Genomic DNA, 21,851 nt, shown 5'->3' on the forward strand with positions numbered 1-21,851 from the left:
ATTACTATTACCATACATCCTCTGGTATAATCCCCTCCTCCCTCCCGCTAGAACACGACATTGGACCGACTTTGGGGGGTGGGACTATACGTGGGGAATCTCTGGTTTAGGAAAAAAATGATTGGTAAGCATTTCTTGTAAAAACTCATCTGAACTGGCTAAAGAGAGAGGCCTACAACCAAACTGAATATCTGGTGATATGCCTGTTTATGAAATCAGACCCAAAGTGGGATTACCCGAGGATATACAGCAGATTACCAAAGACATTCATAAGTGAGTTCATTCACCGATATTAATGCTCTTAAATTTTATTGAAATAAAAAGAACACTTACTTTAAAATATCTTTAATTTCACCACGGATAAGAGCTACAAACAAGGGGAATCCAATGCACATTGGCACAAGGTATAGCAGAGCTGGCTGAGCATGTTTGTAGAAATGCATCACGCCAATGGTGGTTACAAGTCCAGATATGTACGCAAAAAATCCACAATAAAAATACAAATGACTGTTTGTCTTCTTACTATAGTAAATGAAATATAAAAAAAAATATGATAAAAACAAGAATAACAATAAGTGTACAGTACCAGTAGGGGAAAGACCACCTACTTAAAACAGTTTTAAAAGATTCTAGAAACATGACAGTCAACCAAACTACAATACAAGTATATATTTCATTTTCTTTGAGTAGGGTAGCTCTGTCAATAGTATTAATAAAACTGCTATTCTATGGGAATCATTTAACAATACAACAAAACTTAAAAAAGCATGGTTCCCACATCACTGACAACTGGCGCAAGGCAATTACCACCCAGGATAACTACACCTGAACAAACTGTCCTACTACCTACTAACCACCTATATGGAAAACTACCACCATCAACACCCACACAACAATTGCCCTATAATACTAGAACATATCTTAATTTTGACATCTTCATAAATAAATGACAAGTATGATATCCTAGATAAGTTACAACTAAAACTAAAAAGCTTGAAGGCTGTAATGAATTATGTGTCCAATAGAATGTTGTGCCCAACTCCAATTTATTTATAAGAGACAAATTTGAAAAGGAAAAAAATTACCTAACATCAAATCGAAGAAGTAGAGCAATAAAGATTCCAGGGATAACAATATCTCCTAGACCAAGCATTGCAAAGTTATTGGCAGCAAGACCATTTTCCAACAAATCCTGCGGGAATACCACTGGAAAGAAATAAAATATACAAGGATGACGTTTAAGGTTTATCGCAAATAGCTTGCCTTCTCAAGGAACGTCATTGCACATTGCACAAAACAAATCATGTACGTACATGTCATGGCGTTTGAAGTATTGCATTGAATATGACATTAACATTATTCATTCTAATGGGATTGTAACCCAACAATCAATTCAATTGATTATACAGTTTCATTTAAAATTATAATTGATTCTAAATTTTAAAAAAATGTAATGAAAACAAAACTCTTACATTTGATTGGTGCCTCGAAAGACTTGGCAACAGTAACCATGACGTCGGTACCAAAGACCCAAAAGATATCGTAGAAAAATAGACCACCCAGTAAAATGCAACCAGTGATGACAGTGTTGAGTTGAAGAAATTCAACAGCATTCACCGAGAATGCAAGACCAAACACATTGTTTGCAATCCAGTGCTATAGACAAGAAATGTATTGTAATTAGTAAATTATAGTATATAAATTACTTGTTGAGAAGGGAAAGCAATCAATCTACCACTGTAGATCTTGAAGGTTTTAGGACTATGTTATAACATTATGGATAAAACACAATAGTAAGTCACATGGGTATAGAGATGTGCACTAGAAGAGTTTCTCTGGAAGTTGACTTTATTATGTCGACCTTTCATTTTCACAAAAATATGGCACGCAACCCAAGAGTCATTTTGTGCATGTTAATATGTATTACCGTGTAATGTGCAGAATGTATATTTGACACCACAGGCAAGCAGTCTAGTGGCGCATCATAAAAAGAGAGGTCTCTATTATATCTGCTAAGGAGGTTATGTTTTCATGTCTGGTTTCTTTGGCAGTGTATGACTTTTCTGGGCAGGTCTGTCTGAGGCAAAAGAACAACTTTGGTCCAGATGTGGGCACTTATGTTACTCAATAAATATTAGGTTTTTGTCAATTTACATTTGGGCAGAGTTACATATGCTCTCTAGGAGTACTCACAATGTAATTGTGTGGGTTGGAAGAAAAAAGATCACAAAATTGTTTTGATTTAGATTGTAGTTAAACTATAGAAAGAGAAGCAGGAGTTGAGGATAAATTTTAATGTATACAAATTAAAGGCTCAATCATACTTTTTGAACAAGGTACCAAATACCAAATCCAGCTGATACCACCAACGCCAAGAGGTCTTTGCGATCAAATTCTTGATTTACTATTTCTGAAAAATAATATAATAAAAAGTATATTTTAATGACAATAGTCTTTCAGTGCAATAGTGTTTAATGGAACGAAATTATTCAATTATTCATCACGATTGTGTAATTAATGTAATAAATAAAAACATTAACATATCATTGAAACAATGAAATTAGTAGTAGTATCACAGAAAGGTATAAATTAACCTCATAAATAAATTCATTAAATATTTTATAAAAACATACATATTTAATTTAATCCATTCAGTTCATTTGCATACTTTTGTAGAGAAAACAAATAGATCAGTACTTTACATTACCTTCCTTTTGTTCCCCTTCTCCTTGTGTGAATATCATGTGGTATGGAACATTTGTGAAAATGTCTGGAAGTTTGTGTACCACAGGGCTATCAAAAGAAAAACAAAACAGTTATCAATGAATGAAAAAGTCTATAAAGCTCTGTCTACACTATAAAACTTTATGTGACAACAAAATGTGAGATGACGTCATACAATATTTAAGCATATCACTACCATATGGATACATCACACTTTTTTTCACATAAAGTTTTGGTAGTGTAGACAGAGATTAAGATATAAATGTGATTATATATGTGATTTTCACAATTTGAATGAAACTGTACTAAAATCCAGTCAGGCCAGGTAATTATTTTTATAACTCACCTAAGAATGTGGGCAATAGCAAGTACTCCAAGACAGAAGAAATAAAACGTCAGTAAAAGGTTTATGTATTCCTTGGAAAAAAACTAAAATACAAAAATAAAACAACTATTATTTAATTAGTTCAATGGCTTATTTCTCAATGCTTATACAAAAGATTATGTCTGCTGTAAAGATAAGATTTACAAAGATAATGTCTGCTGTAAAGATAAGATTTACAAAGATAAGGTCTGTTCAATTAGAACAAAACACTTCCTTAATTCTTGTATTGTATTCTCTATTCAGGCTGTTTAATCAATTCAGTAAAATCACCATTAATTGTTTTGAATATTTTTGTAGCTATGTTTTAATTATCTTTGTCTGTTTCCACTAGGTGAATCTGTTCGTGCGGAACAAAAGCGGCAGCTTATACGTATACATATTTTGTAGGAAGGTGGAAAAAACATGAATATGCATGCGTATAAGCTGACACACTTTTGATTCGTGTGAACAAATTCGACTAGTGTAAAATAGGCTTTAGTTAATCTTCAAATGAATTTCTTTTTGGACAAATATATTGAACTACTATGATGATATGTACAGTAAGTATAAAGACTCTTCTGATAAAAACATTTAATTCAGTGATACTATTATTTCTTTGAGTGAATTTTTTATACAAAAGAATAAATTTCATTTTGCTTCTGTTAAAAGTGGTAGAATGTGGTAGACATTTATACATGTTAATTGATACTTACATCAGTGTACTGTAGGCTACACTGTACAATAAAAACATGTAATATTAGATAACTAAGTCATTAGATAATTTAATAACTGTGGATTAGCAAACCCAATTAAGGTTAATCTTCAGAGTATTAGAAAATTAATCCCTGCAATATGTTAATGTGAAAAATAATATCATAAATGTATCAGTGCATTTATATAATGGTGAAATCAAACAACCACAAATGAAAACAATGTTAAAAATAATGTTAATATTCTTGAAATTGTGAAAAAAATATGAAAGAAAATATATTGACTATCAAAAGAATTAAGTTTAAAAAGAGATGGAGGACAATAGGACAGGTCAACAGTTGGTCGAAGAGAAGCAAGTTTCTAAGCAAGGATTAAGATTTAAGAAGTTCGAAAGATTGAATTAGTTAATACAAAGCATACATACTATGTTTTTGTTGACCCTATCATCGCAAGGTTCCCAATTGTTAGTGGTCTTTCCCCTACTACCAAAAGTTCTGAATGTTATGGTGGTGTTTACCTTAAATACCAAGTAAATACCAAACAGAGCAGCACTGGCATAAACAGGGAACATTGCCGCATCTTTACTTGTCATCGTTTCAACTGCTTCTCCATTTAGCTACAAAAAACAAAAACATACTTATCATCAGTGTATTATTGACATATTGTATAATTATTTTATATTAATAACTATTTTATTTATAAATGAAAGACCATCATGACATAATATCATTATTATTTATCAGATTCACATCATCAATCAAATCAATTTAGCATAAAAATGTTAAATCAAATCTAAAAATATTTAAAACTTTTAGTTGTATACACGCACGGTAAACAGTGCCGATAGAAAATAATAATAAATTACACCAATAACCACTTTATTATTTGTGCTTAGCAATCCAGCTGTTCGCACTCAGCCCCAGGCAGGACCTAGCCTAGGCCTATCAATCCGGTGGATTCGAACAGGCTGCTGCACCCTGCACCCATTCGTTCCCGTCCCGTATGGTGCGTGGTGAAATCGGCTTACCTTGCGGTCTTTTAAAAACTTAACAGAACGAAAAGATCCAACAAATATAGGTAGTAAAGCCATTATTAAAAGGCTGCTGTATGCCACAGCCATTCCTTCGGGAGTAGATGGGATTCTACCGGTGGCATTTGCCAAAGTTTCATTTAAAGTAGCGTTTTCCATGCTAACATCTGCTTCCGAATTCGCCATTGTTGCTTCAGATCCTCTGCTGAAAAAAATACTAATGCTGACGTGAAAAAAGTACCCCCTCTATAACAACAACATAAATGGTTTTTTTCCTGCTTAGATATAACATGTCGCCCTCTCTAAAGAAAAAAAAAAAGGGGGCGGGGATAGAGGGCCGAAATCTAAAATTATAAAAAAAAAAACAAGCAACCCGCGCCGTGGATGGAAACAGAAATAGGCCTAGGTTTGTAAACAATAATTGTTCTTTTTAGGTAATTACTCGTTAATATAAAGCCAATCTATTATTTAAAAGTTAGGCTAGCAAGTACCTAGGCCTAGAGCCTACCCCTGTCAGTAGTGCGAGCTAGGCCTATAATACTAGGGGCCTAACTACTAGCCTAGCCTCTCTAGCTAGTAGGGCCCTAGCTAGGCCCTACTAGGCCTAGGCTAGGCTAGCTAGGGCCGGGACGGATCTAGCTAAGTCCTAAAAATGAAAGTCCAGGCTAGCCTACTCTCTCATACCTAAGGCATAGATTAGTAGTAGGCCTAGGCTAGTAATACTAAATAATTATATAGGCTAGTACTTAGTAGAAAGCGTAGGCTAGTAGTAGGCCTACTAGAATGGAAGGCTAGGTAGGTAGATTAGGGCTGCAAGTATTGTAAACTCTAATTTAACAGTAATTAAGGCGCTAATGCAGTTTCGTACCCACCCCTTAAAATTACTCAAAATTGTTTCAATACTTCATCTAACCTACTCACGAGTTGTCTACAACATTCTGCAAGCATAAAATTGTAAAATATCGATAATTTTTTTATTTATAAATATTTTTAATCAATTAGGCCTAATAATTGAGCACCCTTCAGAAATCCATCGCCAGCTTAGCTTCGCTAGGCAGGCCGAAAAAGTACGGAGGCCTTAGCCACTTTTAATAATTAAAGTAAAGTTCCATTTGTTTGCACACAGTCAGAGTCTTATTGATGTGTTGTGAGTAAAAGGGAAGTACTTGAAATATTAGTTTAAACAAGGCAAAACTACTGTATAGTCCATACTGCACTCTTGAAGCTCTGTCTACACTATCAAATTGTATGTGACAAAAAATGTAATGTGCCCATATATGGACATGATGATGTCATATCACTACCATATTTAATCACTAACATATTTGGGCACATCACACTTCCTCCGTCAAACTAGTTTGATAGTGTAGACAGAGCTTAAAAAAGCATGTTTCCTGCTTACAGTACATTGTTGCATCCAAGTGGAAACCAACCTTAAATATTGAATGTGGTTGATTTCTTTATATCATATCATTTATTTCGCCAAATTTCAAATACAGTACAAAGTAACACATAAAAACAGTACAAAAAGTAAAAATAACCGTCTAGAGGCTCTCCACATAGAAATACTAAACATAAAATGAATTACACACATAGAAAACATGAATTTCTATAATATTAAGATAACATTTTTAAATTCTGCAATTTATATTTATAAACTCTATCTATTCTCTATGATATGCCCTAGTAGCCTTAAATCAAAGCAAACCATTGAAATATGGAAAAATAAATTTAAAATTAATAGAAAACTATAATATCACTGAATTTTTTATCACTGTATTAATCAGTTTGTATTCATACAATGTCTTTTAAATTTTATGTGTGGTTTTGCTGTGAATTTATCTATTTTTGGTCCGTCATTTTTAATGTTTTAATCTTCGTACTATTGTCAGACTTACAGTATGTCTGCTTTTTGTTCAGTTTTTGTATTATACCTACAAAAAAAAAGATGTAACCTTTGAGTGAACAAAATACTGTATGTTGTTATTCTACTATGCGGAAAAAAAGAGAAGAGGTGCTCTAAGAAACTCTGAACTTAGGATTAGGAAGCCCTATTATTAGAAGCAATTTATTTTCAAATAGAAAAGTATATAGTAGTAGTCCATTCCAAACAATGATAATTATAAAGAAGACAAAAAGTGAATAAATAAATTCTAAATAATGATTTACAATGAATTTGTATGACTAATTCACAATTACAATTTATTACTGAATATTTCAGAGGCCATAAACGGGTGATGCTCAAAATAAAATGTTTGATTAGCTACTGAACATTTATACATTTGCTGTTTATCATTACTGACTCATTATTATTTGCTCTTGAAATCTAACTGATGTAATGTTTACAATTTCTACTATTGCTGGTATGATTGTGTTGTATTGCTTGATGCTAGTTACCATGTAGTCTAATTTCTGTATCCTTTATTCAAACATGATTGAGTGGTTCTAGTCTCTCACCTAGTTTAAATAGTGTTTTCTAATATTGGCTCAGTTGACTAAATATATATAAACTGCTGATAGTTCAACTGTCCTTCGGATGGTACAATACAAATATCTTTGTAATTACTGGTGGTTAAAGTTACACAGTAAGACTTAAGAAAAAAATTAAATCTCTTGAAACGTTTTCCGTCATTCCGACATTATGCTTTCCACGATTTGTTCCCACATTTTTCTGTTTTTGGCAAGATGGTTTGTTATTGTGCTAAAGTCTACATTTTTTCCTTAAAATCTTTTTTTTATTTGGTTTATCCAGTTTCCTTTTGGTCTGCCTGATGGTCTTTGTACTTTCTTTTATTGACTGTAACTTGAGTAAATGTATAGTACAGTATGTATGAGCAATTACCACTAGTAATCAAAAATATAAAAAATTATGCCATGGAGGATTAAGATATTTAAAAAATAATATTCTATTCTATCCTTCTCTTATCACCAAGTCATCTGGCGCAAATACTGTACATGACCTCTTGTGACCTTGCTTGTTGTTGCTGCAATCAAGTATATTATTTTTGTGGTCCTGCTGTTGAAATAAGAAAACATAATTCATGTCAAATTATTTATGACTCCTTGCTTCAGATTCCGTTGATCAGAATAGATTAATTAACTTCACACAGTCGTAACAAAATTTATTCCTAATTATAATAATATATGCAAAGGCTAGTTTAGGTCAATCAATATTCGTGTTTTGACCTGAAATAAATATTTTTTAATTTTGTGCAATACTATACTTTTCATTTTCAATTTTCAGCATTCTTTTCATCTTTAAAACTGCCCTATCAAGGATTCATCTTCGAGATGAAATATGTTATTAATATATAGCACTTAATGCACAAAACCTTGAAGTTCTTCACATTATTGCCCCGGTCAATTTTAGGAACTAACATGCAACTAACATATAGATTTGTGTTTTGACCTTACCAGGTACCCATTTGTACACCTGGGTGGAAAGAGGAAAAGTGTCTTGCCTAAGGATAAAAGCAATACAATGAGCGTTGGATTCGATTTCACGATAAGTTACTACAATGTCCAACACATTGCTCCACACCCCCTCAGGGCTGTCTCTTGAATACAGTTGGGTTGATTTGTAGATAGTGTTAAAACATGTATATTATCCCTGTTATGTTCGTTTCATTGGAAAGTATCCCCTTAATACGTGTCTCTCAAAGAAGGGGTTTCACTATAATTAATTTAATTTAAAATCAGCGTAAATTGGCTGTCGCAGGCCTATTAGGCAAAAATTGCAATTTACACAAACCTACTGCAAATTAATTGAATCTCTAACTTAATTACCTCAAATACATTTTTAGGCTCAAGCAGATCGGCTTACCACCATTCATATATTCTATTTAATGAACCAAATTATCATTGCAGACAATAAAATGCGTCTCTCTTATTAACTGCATTCCTTAGTTAAAGCTATAGGTAAATTAATGTATGCCATGTCGGACAATGAAAGAATGTGCTTCATAAATATCTTCTTTTTTTTAAGCCAATGTTTTTTAGTTTTTTTTTATTTAAAAAAATCATCAAATAGATAAATGTAAATACTGCTGTAAATAAATTTACATAATGGAATCAATATTTTATTATAATATAATAAACATTAATATTTTTTTATGATAATTAATACATTAATAATATTGATTTAAATGAAGTTTAATCGATTTCTTCATATTATTTTTGATTTAATCTATTCTTGCCATACTACTGTGTTATAAATAATTTACTGTCATCTCCCATTGGGCATTGGCTAGATGCATAATGAAACGACACGGTTAAAGACATACATTCCTTATTTTACAGATGCCACCAGAATGCCAAGTGAATGCTTCTGTAGAATGATCAATGCCACTGCTCTATGATGTCTGCAACAAGGTAACAACATACTTCTTTATATTTATAAAATATTATAATTTATTTCTAGTTTTTTATGATTGAAATATAATATTTTTTGTCTTCTGTCTAAAAGCCAACGTAAATTGGAACAATCCATGTTGAAAGAATGATAATTTTATTTGATGATAAATTAGATGTGTGTGTTTCATTTTATTTTTACGAATTGTATAGGGTTTTATTCACAAATATTTTTTATTACAGTAAATAAAGGCATTAAAAATGGAAAAAAAAGAAGTCTATGAAATGTATTATACATTGCATTAATATAAATTTAAAGGGCCTGTTTGGTTTATGATTTATACTACAGAGTGTATGTGGAATACAGGACTTTGTGTGTGTGTGACATGTAGAATTTTATTGTAAATAAAATATACTACAATTTGACCTAATTTTAGGTACAAAATAAATAAATATTGTCCATTCTTTTTTTAACATAGAATCTTTAAAAAATAATGTAATTATTTAGTCTATACCTATCCACGTATCATTTTAAATATTTTTATCTTTTATTTAAGTTGTTGTTGACTTTTATTGTAGGGTATTGTCCTTTGATAATTGTACTTTTTATGTTGTTGTATGTTACAGGGGGCAGTGGCGTAACGTAGAGACCCTGGTTTAGGAACCCTAAGTGGCCTTCCAACGCTAGAGGTCTCTGGCATTTTTAGCCTTTTTCGACATATTTTAATGCATGTTTATTCCTCTGGGCACTGCTCAGGGGCCCCATAAGCTCAGGGGCCCTGGGTTTGCCAGTGAGCGCTCATAGCCGTTACGTCACTGATAAGGGATATCCATGTGTTACTCTCTGTTGAAGATCATGTAATACAGTATCTTGACTACTACTAGTGGATTAAATAAGTAAATTAAATGAAAAACTAAAATTGTAAAAGTAATCCAAATTTCTGAGGTGTACAGTACTTAAATAATTTTAATTTTTGAATCATTGTATCGTAGAAAGAATTGGTCATATTCTTGAATAAGCATGCATAATTTCTTCACATCTATCATAGATATTATGTATGTAAACCGTAACAACTTGTGAAATCTTAATAGTCCAGTCAAAAATCACCCTCACCATGGTATAAGAACGTACCCTAATAAAATTTCATCTGTAGGTTCTATGTATATAGGTAATAACATTTCTTGATGTTGCGTCTTGCAAAACTTGGGATTTTACGAGAAAATTAGACTTTTATACCCAATTTATAACCGCCTCATGTCGTATTATTGTGTACAGCGAATGCGACGAAGCGTGACTGAAATTACGAGACGCCGTTAGCGCCCGTTGAAAAATGCATTAACAAAGCTAAAAACCTACACAATTAATAGTTTATACAATAAGTTCAGTATAGTTTACAATAAATTATGTAATAAAATACATAACATATAAAGAAAACCCAAGTATAAACTAAAATATTTACAGATATGTGTTTAAAAATGTAAAAATAAAAATGGCCTTCCATAAAATAAAGTGCGCCCTCACGCGTCATACTTTTATCGGACTTGTATGGATGGTTATACAAGCATTAATAGAAACGATAATTATACGAAACCCGATGCGATTTGTTAGTTATTTCCTCTGCAAGAGGCAGAATATTATATTTTCACAACTATATTTCTATTTTTTATCATGGAAAAAAAGGATTGTATATTTAAACACATTACAACCTCCAGTATACCATCATGATGGATTAAGTGAAGCGCCGTATTGTATATCTGCTAACGCGTAATGATCTCCTAGTTATGTGGTTTTATTTTGGACATTCTTTTTTTTCACAGCATTACTTGCGTGGATATCACAATGCATTGTATATTCGCGATTATAGTCAATGTTAATTTGAGTAAGAATCATTTTTAAATGACAGTCCATTTCGCGTATACGATAATAAAAATTAAATGAATAAAGTCGTCTGAAATATGTTCTCATTGGTTACCCGCAACAAAGTTAATCCTTGTGATTGTTAGTTTTGTTTAAGTTTCTTTGAATTGTCTATTGGCATCCATATCGTATGATGTGTGAGACAATTTCGTGTTTTAGAAAATGTAATCCTGCCACCGAAGATTCTTTATAATGTTCGAAGACGTCTGACGGATAACTATGTTATTCTTTTACATTTTGTTAATTAATTAATTAATCTTCATCTTGACTTTTAGGGACAATAGCCTACATCTTTTAAGTTTAAAACGTCATTTATAAGCATTTGAATAAGCCAACAAATTAAACTACTGTGTTCTCCCAAGCTTTTTAAATATTATTTAAATGCATTAAAATGCGTCGGACTCGGCGGATAACAATATTTGAAATAAATGCACATAAAAACTTTTGTTTTGGGCTTTACTTTCTCGTCCCAAGTGAGAACTCAGGGCGTGGAGGTGAACCGATCGTTTATGACATGCTTTTGTGTATAAAATGTCCAATAATAATTATCATTGTAGGACTACTCTCCACCAAAAAACTTTATATTAGAATGTATTTAATACGTCGATCACGTCTTAAAAAAAGGAGAATTGGGATAATACAGTATGTCGTTTCTCGCGAATCTTACATCACACTCCAACATTATTTAGTGAAATGTGAATGGAAAAACGGGAAAATACTTTAACTTTAGAATACTTTGAATTCTGGAAGACGACTTCGAACTTAAAGAATCGTCATGAATGACGTTTATTGGCTCAAACTTCACACATCGGTACGATGTGGAGGCCACACGGATTCAGGGAGGATCAAACCGGCTCCTCCTCCCCATTGGCAGTGGGGGCAGCGGTGGGTGGCGGCGGGTGAAAGGGGAAAATGTAAAATGTTGATTCAGACAAATCCCAACCAGCCCCTTTGATACGCTCTTAATAATTGTTGGAAAGTGAAAAGTAGACCTACTTGAGGTAGTATCTTTCGCATAGGCCTATGCGAAATGTATTATCCTTAAATGATTGGTTCTTACTCTAATTAAGATTACAAATCGCGAATGATAGTTCAAAATATGCAATGCATTGTGATATTTACGCAAGCAATGCTGTGAAAAAAAAAAGAATGTTTAGAATAAAACCAGATAACTAGGAGATCATTACACGTTAGCAGATATACAATATGCACTTAATCCATCATGATGGTATACTGGAGGTTGTAATGTGTTTAAATATATAAAATCCTTTTTTTCCATGATAAAAATTATAAATAAATTTGTGAAAATAAAATATTCTGCCTCTTGCGTAAAAAAAAGGCAATAAGTAACAAACCGCATCGGGTTTCGTATAATTATTATTAATGCCTTGTATAACCATCCATACAAGTCCGATAAAAGTATGACGCGTGAGGGCGCACTTTATTTTATGGAAGGCCATTTTTATTTGTACATTTTTTAAACACATATCTGTAAATATTTTAGTTTATACTTGGGTTTTCTTTATATGTTATGTATTTTATTATATAATTTATTGTAAACTATACTTAACTTATTGTATAAACTATTAATTTTGTAGGTTTTATAGTTTTGTTAATGTATTTTTCAACGGGCGCTAACGGCGTCTCGTAATTTCAGTCACGCTTCGTCGCATTCGCTGTACACAATAATACGACATGAGGCGGTTATAAATTGGGTATAAAAGTCTAATTTTCTCGTAAAATCCCAAGTTTTGCAAGACGCAACATCAAGAAATGTTATTACCTATATACATAGAACCTACGGATGAAATTTTATTAGGGTACGTTCTTATACCATGGTGAGGGTGATTTTTGACTGGACCATAACAGCTTCTAGACAGATATGCTAGAATTTCGTCCAATTAAACAATCAATCAATCTGACAATCAGTATTGGCCAAGCCTACTGTATTGATCCTTGTAAAGCTATTCCTAACTGATAACCTAAAAGCCAGTTTATGCTTCGAGCAAATAACCGTTTAATAATGTGGCCTGTGTGAATAAATTACCCCCAATTTCTTGGCAGCAAAATGTTTTAATGGTGTTTCTTAATAATGTTTAAACACCCAATTGAGTGTTTGAACGCCATTTAGCCAGTTACGGCTGTGCAACTTTCAGCTGCAATGCAAAATAATGGTTACTGTTGATTAAGTGGTTTGTTGTAGCATTTTAAACATTTATTACATCTATTCCATTTTGTGTAACAATAACAACATTGAAATTTAAAATAAAAATTTGGTCTTTAGATACATTTTATTTTCTAAGCATTCGGTATTAAGATTGGGCCCAACTAGAAAAAAAATCCTGCCGCAATCACTGTTACGCTGTAAGCAAAGCAGAAAACGGTGTTGAATACACGTCTACGGCACCGTGCTTACGAAGTCGATTCCCACTTGTGACGCCAAGATTATGTTCAAGCCTATGGCACTTTACATCAATATGTAATGTTGCATCTATGTCCTAGTGAGAACTAAGCTTTAGGCAGTAGAAACAGGGCCTAAAATGGATACTACATTTCTTTCATTGCTCAGTATCATACTGTAGATTTTGTAAATTTGTCTGTCAGTGTACTAACTGTGTTTTGTAAATAATCAATATTTAACTGGCCTAGTATAGTTAAACATTCTATTTGTTCCTTAATCCTGTATTGTATCCATCTCATTACAAGACAAATGAATGTATTATTGATCTGTTGAAATATAATAAATACACACTCAGGGCAATGAATTAGATAATAACATGTCAATTTGTTTGTACTGCAATTATTGCACTATATTGCATTGTACTACATTTTGTTTACTTTAAACCTGTTAATGCAATTATTTAGCTTAGCTAGTTTTTAAATTGTATAAATTATACACAAGTGACACTGTTGTTTATTGAAGAAACATTTTGAGTTTAATTGATACTAACCAAAAAAAAAGTATTGGTAATAGTTTAAACCAATCAATACTGGATACAGTATTTCAGTAATTTTGACATGATCTCTTTCACTAGTTTCAAGATAAGTAAAATGTATGTTATTGTTAAAGTAATAATAGACGCCTTGAGCCATACTTTAGACAACAAAATGTGCTTTCTGTTGTTACTCTTTTTGGTATTGTAATGACATTTTGTATGAGAGGAAAAAGTTAATAAGAGAAATTATAATGAAAATAATAATATTAATACTTAATAGTAAAAAGAATGTAAAAAAATAGTACAGAAACATATTAAGTAGCTTCAAAGAAAAATTATTGATAGGGGTAACTATGTAAACTAATTAATTGAAAATTCATTAAAATCCTATTAATGCTGAAATGATGCTAATCTACAGTTAATGAAGATGTCATCCTAGTAACACAATCAACTCATAGCAACCAAAGTATTTTATCTTGTTTAGTTAGAATAGTGTTTACAAATCAACGATAGAGGAAATAGGTTTCATTTACAGCTACATTGTTCTTCTACTGATATACGAGCTTTGAAACCTGTAAACGTTTATTCAAGAACAGTTGTTGGTTACTAGACTAGACTTACGGCGTTCTAACACCAAATTGCATGGGTGTTTATAACCGGTTATTTTGCGCTGCCTTCTAACCAGATACTACAAATTTGTCCTGCTTCTGCTCCCAAGAAAATGGAATTAATTTATTCACACCAATTTTAACCGGTTATTTTTATGCAACAGAAACAGGCCCTTAGATTATTCGGTTTAAGATCGTGTATAAATTTGGATGATTCCGGTTAGTTGGATATAATATGGATCGAACTAAGCCACTGAAACCTGTTCGTCGGCGTCGTAGAAAATTGAAAAAAGTTGTGAAAAAGAGAGGACTTTTACTGAAGGTTTTTGAAGGAGTTATTGGGTTTGAGTATGTTTTTATATTTATAAGAATTAGAATTTGTTTTTTTGACAGCATATTGAGTGTTTTACTCTATAGTTTAGTTTTGGAGAACAGACATATTTTTTTAACATTTTGGAATAAGAATTTCTGAGGTTTGAATTTCAAAAATGTAAAGGAAGAAATATGTTGATTCAAAATTGCATTCTACTTCGATGTTATGGCTTGATATAAATGTCTATTTTTAGAATAACTATCTGTCTTTGTCTAATTTTCCTTGAGTTGTATTTTGTAGTTAAAATGTAATGTAGACTACTAGTAGACATTAGTATGAACATTCTTGTGTTGGAATAATGTGATTACAGCAATACACACAATCATAATGCAGCCAATCATTATGCTGTATGTATGTATGTTTGTGTAGTGGAACAAGCCCGCACAATCAAGACATTCCATGTAGGCCTAGTGCATAATATTATTAGTTTGATGTTTCAACTTTCAATTGCAGCAATGACACAGTAACATTAAGCAAAATGTCTGAAATTATCTTCTGTTTTAATTAACTACTCATTAATATTATTATTATATATATACTTTCAAAACGAAAGGTTGATAATAAACTGATTCTTTTATTTGAATATAATAAAACCCTATTAAGGGACACACTGAGGACACAACAAAGTGTCCCCTTAATAGTGGTGTCTCATGAATAGGCAATGGCCGTAGTGACATTTTTATTGCCCCTCATTCATTTCATTGTGTCATAATATCCTGGATATAATATAATATATCCTGAATTTATATAGCGCCTAATGTTGTGAAACCTCTAAGCGCTGAACATTATTACCCCAGTGTCATTTGGGATCAAAACACGTATGGAAACATACTCCCATAATGCAGCTACTAATCAGCGCAAAGTTGTGTCTTGATCTAACCGGGTACCCATTTATACACCTGAGTGGAGAGAGGCAAACATAAGTAAAGTATCTTGCCTAAGGATACAAGCAATGCAGCGAGAGTTGGATTCACACCTCGATTTTATGATCCCACTGAGCCACACGCCCTCACTTTTCATGTCATGTCATGTGTCGCCTTAATAATACGGGTGTTCCAAAGAAGGGGTTCTACTTTACCAACATGTACATTCAGGTTACATATACTATTTTACAAATTTAATTTCTATATAACAAAATATAATAATTAAAACAAAAATATTGATATTTTCAGTGCCAGAGCATGTGGGATGCTCCAGACTCTTGAGAAGCTGAATACACAAAGTTCTGAAGATGTTGAACAAATACGCTACTTGACATCACGGCTACAAGCTCTGATAAGAGATCAAGGTGAGAGGATGGGATGGGAAATGGGATGGGAAATTTCCGGTGCCTAAAATTGTATGTCTACTATTCGCTAGTTTAAGCTTCTCACTGTATTATATTATGTACTTATATATTGAACACCATGTAATGGCTGTATGCCGTTTATCAATAGAGACACAGGTTGAAAATGACTTAACCTTGTGTATTGAGTTTGCTTGAGGAACTTTGGCTGTATGCCGAATTAGTAATTATTGTCTTATAAGGTAAAGCTGTGTGCTATGATTATAATATACCCAATATATATTACATACTTTATTTGTATAAATAACTTTTGCTTTTATGTTTTCCTTTCAGAAAAAGTAAGAAAGGATGTTGTGTCCAAGACCACAAATGGCTTACATATACTTTTAGCAACGTTAGAGGTAATTTATTTTATGTTTACAAATTGGAGAAAATTGTATATATTATTTTTTACTCTAGAATTTGTTCATAGTAGTGGCTCTCTCCAAAGTAATGTTAATAACAGTCACAAATCACACACGATTTTTTTACTTAAACTCTGTGTACACTATCAAACTAGTTTGACAAAAAAAGTGTGATGTGCTTTGAAGTCAAGGATAGTTGATATTCACTTCCCAATAATGATCATGTTTTAATTTAAAACTTTTATGCAATTTTTTTTATTGATTTCAGAGTTCAAAGGACACTCAAGTGTCCATCAATATTGTGCAATGTTTTCTGGAACTCTTGCATTCTGGGAAAAGAGCTTCACTCTTGGTATCCCATGGTGCAACACAGATCCTACTGGGCATGCTCAGTTCTACATTCCAGCAACAACCAGTCAACGATGAATTGATGAAGATACTCCATCAAGTCCTTGCCAAGATTGGTCCAAAAGGTAAAAAAGGTTAATTTTTATTTAACCTAATAGTAGAAAAGAAAATTTATGTGGAAGTTGATAGTGATGGAACTAAGAGAAAATTTATGACACCACAATATTCAGGAGCTTTCGTTTTTCAATGATCTAAGAACTAGCTACGCCATGTTAGTTCATTGTGCACATATGAGTACATTGAGATGTGCCTCCTCATGTTGATTCCTTGATATCAATTTGGTTGATTCTAGGCCTACCAACCAACTCATAATATGCATACAGTAGGTTCTAGGTCAAATCAAAATCTCTCTAATATCACATTAAGTTCTCTATCCTGTTCAGACTAATCAGAAAATGTTTTGTAAACACTATTTATATATAATGTGTTGCTTTCTATTTACTATGACTGTTCTGTTCTTAGATCGTAAGTTTGGAGTGAAAGCAAGACTGTCAGGAGCTTTATCCATCACCTTGGGGATTGTAAGAACTCACACCAGCTCATTCTCAATACTTTTACCTTGTTTACTGGTGCTCAAAGTATATACCACTAATGGTAAGCACATGTCATCATCATTATCATCATCATCATCATCATCACTCTCTCATCTTTATAATCATGTTCACTCTCTCATCAGCATTATTTAAACTATTATCTATATTGCTAAGGACAAACAATCATGTGATTTTTTAATGTGTGGGAGTACGGCTTGCAGCCTACTGGCCTGAATTGTGTACAGGTGTGGACGACACAATAAACAACTTTCTTCTCCCTTATGGGTCCCTTTGTATTGTACAGCCATCACCAAATGACACTCAACGACAGCGGCTGAAATGGACCAGTACACTGGGGTAACCCTATACTCTTCCGCAAGATCATCTCAACCATCGTTATCATTATTAACCCCATCATTTTCGTTATTGTAATTAATGCTTTATATACATTGTACATTATTATTATTATTTTACTTTTTGCAGCTGTAAATTGTTCACACCTTGGCAAGTCCGGAGCTGTCACTACTATGTTGAAAATAATCACCATTTGCAGTAGAAAACAACATCATATTATGAAGTATGTATTAAGCTCTGTCTACAGTATCAAACTCTATGTGACAAAAAAATGTGATTTGCCCATATATTGACACGATGACATCATATCACTACCATATTTGAGCACATCACTACCATATTTGGACACATCACACTTTTTTGGTCAAACTAGTTTGATAGTGTAGACAGAGCTTAAGAAAATAATGTCATGAATATATAATTATATAGATGCTAGATATTATGTTTTTACTTTGACTATTTGGCACCAATGAAGCAACCCTGGGTAATATTTTAAGAAATATGACACACTATCAGTAATGTGATAGAGTAAAATTGTTTTTTTGGGATATGAAGTGTATGTATGACATTTATTTATTGACATGAAATATAATTTATATCTTACAGACATGCCCTTGATACTCTTAGTCACTTAGTAAAATCAAGTAAGTATTTGCAGTATATCGAAGAAACAGATATGATTTCAGGACTGTTGTAATATGCTATTTATAATCAAACATTATATATGCACCACACACTGTATGCACAAAGTGGAACTGCAACAGCTATAGCCAGTGGAGCAGTAGCCTTCAACTATGAAGTTTGCTTCTAATTGGAGAAGAAGAAGAAACTTAACATATATGTCCTTGTTTAGATAACATTACCACATAACATGATTAAATACTAAATAACAACAACACTAACAATGTGGAGGAGAGGTGGTGGTGGTAGGAATGCTATCTTTTATTTTTGTGTATTTATCGCAATAATAGTCTTATTTTGGTAATAAATACACCATATTCTAACATTTTTCAGAGAGTAATTCAGCTAGAGCCATTGGTCAGGGTGGAATGGCTGTACTACTATCAACATATGCAGAGTGGCATAAAGAAGATACACGTAACAGGCATATCACTATACGCAAAGGACTACTGGTCTCATTGAAAAATATCACAGCCCTGAGTAAGTAGAAGGGGTATTCACGACCCAAAAAGATTGAAGAAAAAAAATCAACTTCACCCAAAATAGAAGCCTTTATAGGTTGAGAGGCTGTTCCAAAACCATATTTCCCAAATAATAGTAATGTTCAATTTATATAGCGCAAAATGCAGGGTGCCTCTAAGCACTGAACAATAGACAGAATATGTAAGAAGCACAAAATAAATTAATGTTAGAAGTGCAAATTAAAACGGTGGGATTTGAGGAGTTGTTTGAATGTGGCGAGTTATTCAGTTTTCGTGAATCCATTTGAATTTCTGCTATTCTAAATTCTAAAAACCTGACATAGTTGAAGGTTGGGGTGCCAAAATGATAACGTGGGACCAAAAAAAAAGTTAGATGGGTTTCGGATGACTACTATTATATTTATGATATCTAAATACCATCAAAGACTTTTTTAATTGGCTTATATTCAATAGTTTTCTAATTAGAATGTACTCTATTGTAGAATCTGGTCGTAAGGCATTCATTGAAGCAGATGGGATTAAGATTTTATACAGTGCTGCCAAGGAAATGTCAGAAAGTATGTTATCAATTTGATTTCATTTCAATTTCATATTCATTATATTATTATGCCTATTTACACAGATGAGTGCTAACGGTAAGCGGAAAACCGCATAGCTTGTCCCACGTACAATATGTATCTATCCTGATACATATACCGCCCGCTCCGCATTGTGTGTAAATGGTCATAAGGAATAAGAGATTCTATATTTTTATTACCGTTACTGCTCGTCTGTGTAAATTGGCCTTATGGTGTTATTTTAAACACAAAATCTTCACTACAAAACAGTATCATGTAGCACTGGTCAGTCATATTTGACCACCCTGAAAGATTTTATATATAAACATTTACGAGTAATTAATTCATTTTTCACATTTCTTTACTAGTGTATGTCCCAGGAAAAGACCTTGAAAGCCTAACCTCTTCAATCAGTGTAATTCTGCGAAAGTGCTTTCCAAGGAATCGTCTTCCAGTACCAACCATTAGAAGCTGTGTTCCTTTCTCACTGCCAGAATCACCCACCATGCCTAAACTTGATCTTGTACAAGCAGGTAATATTTATTTCTCTATTACTTACTTACTTACCCAACCCAAACTTATAACAATGACTAGATTCCTCCATAACTTCCTATCTGCCATTGTGACAGCCAGTTCATCTCTCTGCATACCAGTCCATCTCTAGTACAGCAATGTATGTGAGTGCTGGTTTATTATAATGTGATTAAAACATTTTAAAATTCTATCATTAAATATACCAAATTAACAAAATACAGTAGCTTGATTAGCAAAAGGCAAATGAACATAGTAATCATTGAATGTGTATTAAAGATATTGTCCCCCTGAAAAAAAGAAATTAAAAATTTGTCAATGTCGCATAATAGTCAAAAATTGGATGATAAAAAATATGATTTACCTGAGAAAAATGTAATTTAAAGCAAAAAATAGTCAAATTGTCTGTCAGACAATTAATTTTTGGTTAAATTTAACTTGTTTATGTTGTCTTTTTATAAGTGAAATAATTTTTCGTTTTTTTCTTATGGAAGTGAATAACTTCATTAATACTGCAAAATGGCCTACTCAAAGTCTGAATTCATAAATCTTTATTTTTCATGATTTTGGGAGACAATACATCTTTAAATTGTAATGGATATCTAATAATTCTATTTTTAGCTGATGACGTAATCGATGAAAGCGAAGATGGAGATGATGATCTTAGTAGTGGGGATGAAATAGCAAAGGAACCTCAGGTATGTCACCTACTTATAAAAACACATTTTATACATCACCAAGTATACTTTTGTAGTAAATAATAATATAAAGAAATACAATAGAACTAAATTTTATACAGATGAAAATTTTTTTTCTTTGAGTTTCTTGTATAAATTTCTTCTTATTTTGCAATTTTTTTTAAAATTATCTTATCCTTACTTTAGGACGGTTTTGAGTTTCAGGTAAGAAATTATTAGTAATATAATTTATTAGAATTTGTTAACACCCTCACAAATATTGCAAACGTTGAAGAAAGTCAGTGTTCTCTATAGGCCCTTTATCATGGAACCTTAATAATGTATGTATGCCAGAAAGTATCCACTATATGTCCTTTAGGATTGAAATAATATTTATTTTATAAATAATATATTATTAATATTTGGAATCGCCATGCAACTGTGGCCTAGAGAGAACACTGCATTTAACATTGGTTTGATAACCACAAATAACAATTAATTTTAACAGATATTAGATGCATTCAAATGTTTGTTTATTAACTTCTTGATTTCAATTGATGGCATAGTAAATAATATAAACAGTTGAGGAAACCATTTAAGAATATGATTCAGCAAAATATTATTTCAAATTTATTTTTGCAATTAATACAATCTTTTTTTCCCCTACATTCGTCATAGGAATTTAATATGTGTGAGTCGTATATGGGTCATATACACGTGTATTCGAGCCATATAGGGCCGTGTACTTACATTAACTTTCTGTTATACTTCCAATATTTCGTGTATGTTTGTATATGAACAAATGGAATATTATATGAAACTTTATACGAAAAGTTATTTTTTGCAAAGCGAAACAATTATTATAATATGGTATTGTCAACTCTTCCAAAATCAGACACCCAAGGTATTATTGTCACCTAGAAAC

The 21,851-nt window shown here is 32.3% G+C and overlaps 2 protein-coding genes across 6 annotated transcripts in view; one reads left to right on the top strand and one right to left on the bottom strand.

Moving 5' to 3' along the window:
* The window catches only part of LOC144854866 (signal peptide peptidase-like), an 83,741-nt gene extending 78,694 nt beyond the window's left edge, over positions 1-5,047 (bottom strand). For both annotated transcript variants that reach the window (XR_013614712.1, XM_078712866.1), the window contains exons 1-8: positions 4,827-5,047; positions 4,317-4,415; positions 3,071-3,153; positions 2,708-2,793; positions 2,325-2,410; positions 1,473-1,656; positions 1,086-1,206; positions 334-522 (exon numbers count right to left, since the gene is read on the bottom strand). Coding sequence is in view for 1 of the 2 variants with exons in the window: in XM_078712866.1 (XP_078568992.1) it covers positions 334-522; positions 1,086-1,206; positions 1,473-1,656; positions 2,325-2,410; positions 2,708-2,793; positions 3,071-3,153; positions 4,317-4,415; positions 4,827-5,015 (1,037 nt within the window). In the remaining variant the exon portion in view is untranslated. The remainder of the gene's footprint in view (positions 1-333; positions 523-1,085; positions 1,207-1,472; positions 1,657-2,324; positions 2,411-2,707; positions 2,794-3,070; positions 3,154-4,316; positions 4,416-4,826) is intronic.
* Positions 5,048-5,159: 112 nt separating this feature from the next.
* Positions 5,160-21,851, top strand: part of LOC144854843 (cytosolic carboxypeptidase 1-like) — a 30,941-nt gene continuing 14,249 nt past the window's right edge. For 2 of the 4 annotated variants that reach the window (XM_078712834.1, XM_078712835.1), the window contains exons 1-12: positions 5,206-5,263; positions 9,129-9,200; positions 16,187-16,302; positions 16,633-16,700; positions 16,972-17,176; positions 17,574-17,705; positions 18,128-18,221; positions 18,605-18,642; positions 19,013-19,159; positions 19,644-19,718; positions 20,087-20,251; positions 20,871-20,947. In XM_078712834.1, coding sequence (XP_078568960.1) covers positions 9,184-9,200; positions 16,187-16,302; positions 16,633-16,700; positions 16,972-17,176; positions 17,574-17,705; positions 18,128-18,221; positions 18,605-18,642; positions 19,013-19,159; positions 19,644-19,718; positions 20,087-20,251; positions 20,871-20,947 — 1,134 coding nt within the window. In that variant the 5' untranslated portion in view covers positions 5,206-5,263; positions 9,129-9,183. Of the gene's footprint in view, positions 5,264-9,128; positions 9,201-16,186; positions 16,303-16,632; positions 16,701-16,971; positions 17,177-17,573; positions 17,706-18,127; positions 18,222-18,604; positions 18,643-19,012; positions 19,160-19,643; positions 19,719-20,086; positions 20,252-20,870; positions 20,948-21,133; positions 21,152-21,851 lie in introns of all 4 variants that reach the window. The other 2 variants (XM_078712833.1, XM_078712832.1) reach the window with 2 other exon arrangements.

This window comes from Antedon bifida, chromosome 10 (genome assembly GCF_963402885.1).
Source record: "Antedon bifida chromosome 10, ecAntBifi1.1, whole genome shotgun sequence".
Taxonomy (NCBI): domain Eukaryota; kingdom Metazoa; phylum Echinodermata; class Crinoidea; order Comatulida; family Antedonidae; genus Antedon; species Antedon bifida.